Raw genomic sequence first — 7673 nt, forward strand, 5'->3', positions numbered from 1 at the left:
AAGTGCTTGATATTTATGATAAGGATAATGCATACACAAGAGATTTTAATGAAGAGAAAGGTAAAACATTTGATAAAGCACGCAAAAGTCCGTGGGCTTTACTCAGCCCCTGACAGACGTGGTTAATGTGTTAATTGAAGGAGATCTTGTTGCCTAGGATTAAACCAATATATCTGAATTCATCGACCCATTGCGAAAATTTTCGCATTGAATGTGATGTCACGTAAAACAGAAACGGGTCTGGGAGTAAAAAGCATCAACTTGGTCTTGTCAGTATGTGCCACTAGCTTGTTTGCTAGAAGCCATCTTGACAGATTCAACGACAGCTCTGATATCTTATCGCACGCTTCGATGTCGGACGCTAATCATCGATGCTCTACACTTAATTTTTATTTGGAGCATCGTTTGCACTCCCTAATTATCGCAAAAACAGGAAACGCCTAGGCTTGTGGCCTGAAGTCTATACACTCGCTTTAGAGCTATTCTGAGTCTGCTTGGCTACCCGGTCGAAATCAGCTGATTGTAAGAAAATTTTTTATACCCGATTTTTAATGGAATGCTAATTTTTTTTAGACCTGTTAGACATATTTGTTGATAAAAATTAGTATAACACTCCTGCCGCGCAAAAAATAAAACAAACAAACACGCCGTATCAGTATAATATCTCCGATGCTACAATTATTCTATTTACTTCTTTTATTATTTGTTATCGCACAACCAAAGCAAAGAAATAGCTCGAGTAGTACAAAGAAATTCATACGCTTATATCAAACATGAGTGGAGTTACGAGGTCTAAACTTGGTGAAGAAAAGCTTAACAATTAGAGGAGCTAGTCTCTATGTTCACAAATGTGAGTAGTCCGTTCAAAAACTCAAAATCCCCTCTGGTAACACGTGAGCTTAGTTAGTTTTGGTGCACCACCCTCGACGGCTATCATGCGCCGCCCACAAGCGACACCGAGAAACGAACCGAACTTTCTGATGCCTGATGCACACATCTGCTTGCATCTCGGTGCCGCTACCACGTAGCTAAAGTGGCTACAACATTGCCAGTCGCTGTACACGTCCTCACTGCAGTGCACACACATACCATGTAGGAATGGAACATCGTAGGTCAACCATACGAGGCCCTGATCCCGTTTTGATGGCGATGCCTCCGCAGTCCGACCCATCATTGGGTTCACCAGGTCCCCAAACTTCCGTGCCAGGCAAGCCGGACATGACTTGGCCTGTACGCCAAGTCCACACGCGGTTGTAGCGATGAACCCCCAAGTAGTAGAGAGCATCAGCCTTGCCAGCTGTCATTAAATTAACGAGAGGTATTGTTAGTTCGAACGAGTTTCCATAGCTGAACGCGTAAGAAGCTAGAAATATCAGTTACAAATGCAGTGACGAAAAAAGAAGCAGAAGTCTACTGAAATATATAAGAATTGTTTTATATGCAATAACAGGTTTAGTGTAGAAACTGCAATCCAAAAAATTCAGTAATCATATTATAATACTATTAATAATTCAATAATAACATACATGGAATGAAAGACTTTAGTTCGACATAGTTAGCAAGCTTGAAGAAGTTGTCAGCGTAGAGGGAGACGAGCTGGGAGCCTCCAGGGCAGGAGGTCTGGGCGACGGCGTACTTCACTTCGGTCTCCACCACAAACACACAACCAACGTCCGCAAGCCAGTCGAAGGGGCTCGGACAGGGTGGGGCTGTGGGACGTTTTAGATAGTTTAAGTTCCATCAGGTGGCTACGGATCGATGTTCATCTGTTATTCGCGTCGGTAGATTATAGGCTAACATATTTTCGAGCCTCCTCATTCTACATAAAAGTTTGTAATTTGATAATGTTACCGTTGAAACACAGGCGAATTGTTGGTTTGGTTATGTACGATCAACGATGATTATCAAGTTTGACTGGCACGAAGATATAATCATAAAAATGATACAAGTGAGAACAAAGATTGATCCAACGGCTCACCTATTCCCGACCAACATGCTTAAATTACTTAGCATTGGTATGCATTACAAAAGTAAAGTAGTTTAAAACGAAATGAGGAAAAGTTCTCAAATTATTATTTTTTAATATAATTTCTACAGCCGAAAAATTATTTTCTACTACCGTTCAAAATAGCTACTTGCCGACGACTGGTCTAAAATAGAATGCGCAATTCCTCAAAGAATTTTAAATTTATTTTTCAAAAATTAATTAACATATCTCTCAATATGATTGCGAGATTGGCACCTAACTCATTGAATATTTTTTGCGAATGACATTTTGTTGTTAAGAAGTGAACGTTATTATATAGAGATATTATTGTTATAGATTCCAAAGACCAGGAAACATTTTCTAGGAGCCCCTATATCAAAAAGGGCATAAGTAAAGCAGGGGCAGATTTCTTGTCCGTGATTGGTGGGTTGACTTGAAAATCCGGCAGTAATTGGCTAACTCAATTAAGAACTCTTAACTATTTATGATAGTACGGCTTTAGGTGCAGTGTCTGTCGTTTCATTGCAGACACAAAAAGTCGTTGGCTTGGAGATTCGCCGTCCGAGCGCTGGTCACAAGGCGAGAGAACTCATCATCGATTTGTCGTCATAGAGACGACGCACAACAGAAGAGTTCACCTCGATATCACGCAATGTATTTAAAAATACACTGAACGATTCGAGTCGTTATTTTTTGTAATAAATTAAGCAGGAATGTTGTTTGTTCACTGTTGGGTTGAATATTCTTTTTAAATTAAATAAATTTGTTCGTTTTTTAGTGTGAAGCCTATTTGATTATTCGCTAAGAAACTATTTTTTTACTTGGATGCTATGTACTGCGACGTAAAGAAATAGTAAGCGTCTATAAAGGGTTTTGTGAGCGTCCAAGAGCTTGTCGCCGGATACACCTACCAGGTCGTCGCTGACGATTAAAGCGAGTGCAAAATGCCATCACCAACATTTAGAATAGTCATTGGTGTTTGCAGCTTAAAGGTTCCCGCGCATAATAATGGGCAACAAATAGCCGTTGGTCGATCGCTGATTGTGCCGAACCGTTTTCCATTTATTGAGCTCGTAGATGCTCAATAGACTGCGTTCAAAATGCTAACAAATAAAATGTATAAAAAAATGTTAAAGACCACGTTTTTCATGTGGACTAAAAAGTAGAAAATAATTTTTCGGCAGCTACTGACCTCTCTTTGCTTTCATTCTCTTGGTATTTTGTATTTCAGTTAAAATATTTTACAACATCTAAAACGAAAAACGTGGGGCGCATATGTATTTAATTGTTTGGTGATTACTTGATATGATGAATATGATGGTTCATTGAACATTTGATAAGTGTATTGCTGATATATCTGATTTGAGCAAATTTTGTTATTTACTGTTGGTATATTGATTTATCATGTTTCATCCAATATAGACAGTTTGAAATGTGTATAAGTAATTCAAACAAGTAAAGATATGAATCATGAATAACGCAGGTCAGGGTATGTGAAAATTTTAAAAGAATCAAATTTTGAGAATTTTAAATGAACGCGTGGACTATATCTAATCAATTTAAGAGGCATATTAAGACATTTGAAAAGAAAATGCATTAAGTATCTAAATAGTTCACCATTAAATAGCTCACTATCAAATCAAAGGTATATGGAGTAACGAATAGTGATAGAGAAATTCGAAATAGTGGTTGAATTCAAAATTGAAATTAAGGCATGCCTAAATGAAGATGCGTCCCACGTTTTTCGTTTTAGATGTTGTAAAATATTTTAACTGAAATACAAAAGACCAAGAGAATGAAAGCTAACAGAGATCAGTAGCTGCCGAAAAATTATTTTCTACTTTTTTGTCCACATGAAAAACGTGGTCTTTAAAATTTTTTTATACATTTTATTTTCTACTTTTTAATTTTATGTTCGAGAATTAACCGCGTTTGTTAGTTCTGAAAATCGCCGCTTTAGAGGGAATGGCGCTGCAATCGATTAAAAGAAAACAAATTTCCACTTCGAAAATTAATTTGTTTATAATAGTGATAAATACGCCTCGAAACGTGCAACAAATTATTGATTATTGTATTGTCATCGGGAGCTGAGCTTCCCTAAAAGTTTCAGAGCGCTAGCTAGCGGGAAAGTTGGTGAAATATCGATTGCAAGATTTGATCATCACAAACAGACAGACAGACAGACAGACGGACACGAAAGCGAGCTAAGAAAAACGTTGTAAAAAAATATGTAACTTTTGACCGTGGCTGACAGAACACGCCAGCTTGAGACTCAGTTCTGATTGAAATTACATATAGGAGTGAAAAACGCAATCAGTGGAACAATTGAATATTTAGTTATTAAGCCAAGGCTTTGGTGTTTATTGTGCGAGTATAATGTAAACTTTAGAAATATTCCTTCCTCATGCATCTTGTAACAGATGACAAATATTATCTCCTAATTTAGAGTCATTTCGATCAGTGTTTTTACCTTCGCACGGTCAAAGAAACATGAAAGAGAAATTCCACCGTTTTCCTCGGCATAAAATTTTATAATTACAATACCGTGAACAACTTACCTACAGGTTTACATTGAGGACAAGTTTCCCGCACGTAGCAGTCGTAGTCCTTGGAACCCGTATAAGTTCGGTTGAACAAGGCCGGGGACGTGGAGTTCAGCAGCAGGCACTGCCCGCTGGTGTTGTGCACGCACAGAGTTGGGTAGGTGATGTTACTCTGTACAGCCCGGCTGGCACAGCGGATGGCACTTATGCCAGAGTAGTTCTTCGATGCCACGCTAAGTGCAAGAAGCTTCTCCACTGGCACAGGGGCCGAGATGTACTTACTTGAACTGCCCAGAGTTTCCTTCACTATAGCTAGCAGGATGATCGCTAGCAGTTTGGCGGTCATCTTGATTATATTATCCATTTTCAGCGAAGATTTTCTTATTATCTAAAAAGTAGTAGCTGAATTATGATCCTGAAAATAAAATATTGATTAACAATATCCGAATGTTGATTTTCATACGTAATTCAGCATGTTTTTACTTGACAACGATAAGCATTCCTATGACATGACCTCAGTCCGGTGGTTTGAGAGAAATTACGTCCGTTCAGTCTTGCAAATAATGATTGGAGACAATGAGAAGAACGATTGAAACATTTTCAAGTTATTCTCTTCTCTCTTGTTTTTTTCTTGCATAAGAATTAAAAATATTCAGGTGAATTGAAAAAATATCAACATCAGCACCACATGGCAACAAATTCAGCAGCGTGTTATTATTTAAAGTAGCCCAATTACATTTCATACAATTATATGAAAATTTAGCTAGCAAATAAGAACCAGTTTCGAGACACTGCCATGGCTATTCGGAAATGGCTATTCGGCCGCCCAGTTTTATCTAAATATTTTTTCTTGCACAAAAAAAATCGGGATTCCAATTATACGAGGTTAAAATACGTTTAATACGGTTCCAACGCCATACGAAAAAAAAAAATAATTTCTTAGAATATATGAGAAGAAATTCTGAAAATTCGAAAATCCTAGGTGGAAATGATTATGAGGCTAAAATAGGTGTTTCTCCATTTATGTATTTATCTTTAATATTCTCAAGTTAATAAGTACAGCAACATGAAGAATATCTGGATTTTCGCCGTTTAGGGTACTTCTGGTGTATTTCTGGTGTAGTTCGGTGTCCTCATTTTTCGAAGTAAAAAAGATGCCAAAGGGAACAAGACTCACACAGGCTAAGGAGGCACAGATTTTGAACTTTGCAAATTGCGGTAGAAGCCAACGGGACATCGCAAAGGAAATAAAATGCTCAAAAACTGTTGTACAATCACTTTTTGCTAATCCGGACGGCTACGGATGGAAAAAGCACCCTCGACCAACCCCATGATTAACCGAAAGGGATCTTAAGAGACTGTTTTCAGAGGCTTCTAAAGCTGGCTCTACCACTACTTCTATAAAATTGGTCAATGGAGTTGATGTGACAGCACGACGCATCCGTCAAATTTTGCATGACTCAAAGAAATTCAAGTACATGAAGCAGAAAAATGCCCTTATATGCTCAAACAAGAGCATATTATCAACCGACTAAAATTTGCTGAGAAAATTTCCTTATTGGTGAGGGATGGGACAAGATTATCTTGAGTGATAAAAAAAGTTCTTGATGGTCCAGATGGATGTCAATGCTATTGGCACCACCTGGACCGTGAGCGTGAAGTCTTTTCCAAGCGGCAATCTGGTGTATGGTTTGGGAGGCGTTCAGCCGAAAGGGAAAATCAACTCCAGCAATTTTACAAGGGAGACAAGATTCCGAGGCATACAAGCACACGCTATTTCAACATCTTCTCCCTTTTGCCGGTGAGAAACATGAGGGATCATATGTTTTCGAGCAAGACAGTGCTTCGATTTACACTTCGAAGCCAGCAAACAAGTGGTTCCAAGAGCAGAATATTACCCTGTTGTCGTAGCCAGTGTTTAGTACAGACCTCAACCCTGTTGAAAACCTATGGGACATCATGGTGAGGGATGTTAACCAAAGTGTGACCTGAGCCAGTTCCAATCTGTGAGTGACCTGAGCACGGCTATCCTTCGTTGCTGGGATAAATTAACTCAAAAGACTCTGAATGATTTGGTGAATAGCATGGGGAGAAGATGCATTGGGGTAAGTAAGGCGAGAGGAGGTAATATTGCTTATTAATACGAGTGAATGGGATCCACAAACGGAAAAACCTATTGTGGTCTTATAACCATTTCCACCTAGGTTTTTCGAATTTTCATCATTTCTTTTCATATATTAAAAAAAAAAAATTTTTTCCGTGTAACGTTGCAACCGTTTTTAAACGTAGTTTAATCTCGTATAATTAAAATCTCGTTTTTTTGTGCAAGAAATAATATTTAGAGAAAAATGGGTTGTCGTACCGCCACTGTAATAAGTTTTAAGTCGTCAATAACTTTTATTGTTTTAAGTCGTCAATAAGTCAATTAAGTCAACAAAGTTTTAAGTCGTTAATAAGTCGTCAGTTTTAGGTATGGTAGACGATGCAGTTATAGTCGCTGAAACTGAGGGCGCCCACTGAACTTGTTCTCTGTCTGATGGTCTACTCGAACTCTCTATGAAGGTTCCCTAAGAACATTTTAAGTCAGCAGTCTACTCGTACTCTCTTGCTACAAAGTCTATTGCTACGCTATCATGCTGGAACATTATTCCAATTTCATTATTCGAAAATCATAGCCGTACTGCGAAATAATTCTCAAGTCTTGTCAGCCAACGTGCGTATAACAAGTTCTCTAAATAAAGGTAACAAATGGACGATCATAGTACGGGCCGCCGTCTTGTATAAACATTTATCTGCACGCATTTGCAGTATTTGTCCCGAGTGAAGTTGAAGTCATTGTACATTTTCGCAGGATATGATATAAAAAAATTGATAGGCTTGTAAAACGGTAGTTGAAAGGTGAATTGAATTCAATTTATATCAATAATCATAAATAATTTGATCTTAGATAACTCGTTATGAAGTTACTTCATTCGCATAAATTTGTCGATTTTCAACTTTGGAACCGCAACCATTCTTCCAGCCAAAATATTTTAAACCTATGCAAAAGATGGTCTCCACAACGTTCTCATTATATGGAACCCTGCTGGATCACAAGGCCTTCCATAAACTTAGCTTTACGTTCTTCATGGCGTTCCACCTGC

The 7673-nt window shown here is 38.2% G+C and overlaps 1 protein-coding gene across 1 annotated transcript; it reads right to left on the reverse strand.

Annotated features, from left to right (window-relative positions):
* Positions 1-618: 618 nt before the first annotated feature.
* Positions 619-4876, reverse strand: LOC108672674. The gene is made up of 3 exons (XM_018160384.2): positions 4735-4876; positions 1527-1709; positions 619-1297 (listed from the first exon to the last, which is right to left on the reverse strand). Exons 1-3 carry the CDS (start codon positions 4874-4876, stop codon positions 1068-1070), a joined length of 555 nt encoding a protein of 184 aa, XP_018015873.1. The 3' UTR covers positions 619-1067.
* Positions 4877-7673: the final 2797 nt, after the last annotated feature.

The sequence above is a fragment of the Hyalella azteca genome, unplaced genomic scaffold (genome assembly GCF_000764305.2).
Source record: "Hyalella azteca isolate HAZT.00-mixed unplaced genomic scaffold, Hazt_2.0.2 contig6976, whole genome shotgun sequence".
Classification (NCBI taxonomy): Eukaryota; Metazoa; Arthropoda; class Malacostraca; order Amphipoda; family Hyalellidae; genus Hyalella; species Hyalella azteca.

What these genes read in the sequence shown, in the direction of transcription:
- LOC108672674 (XM_018160384.2), bottom strand. Translation starts at nt 4,876, where the DNA reads ATGACCGCCAAACTGCTAGCGATCATCCTGCTAGCTATAGTGAAGGAA. An exon ending in GAAGAACTACTCTGGCATAA is followed by an intron (nt 1,710 to 4,734) that starts GTGCCATCCGCT and finishes AACGTCCCACAG; the next exon opens with CCCCACCCTGTCCGAGCCCC. An exon ending in ACTAAAGTCTTTCATTCCAT is followed by an intron (nt 1,298 to 1,526) that starts GTATGTTATTAT and finishes ATTTAATGACAG; the next exon opens with CTGGCAAGGCTGATGCTCTC.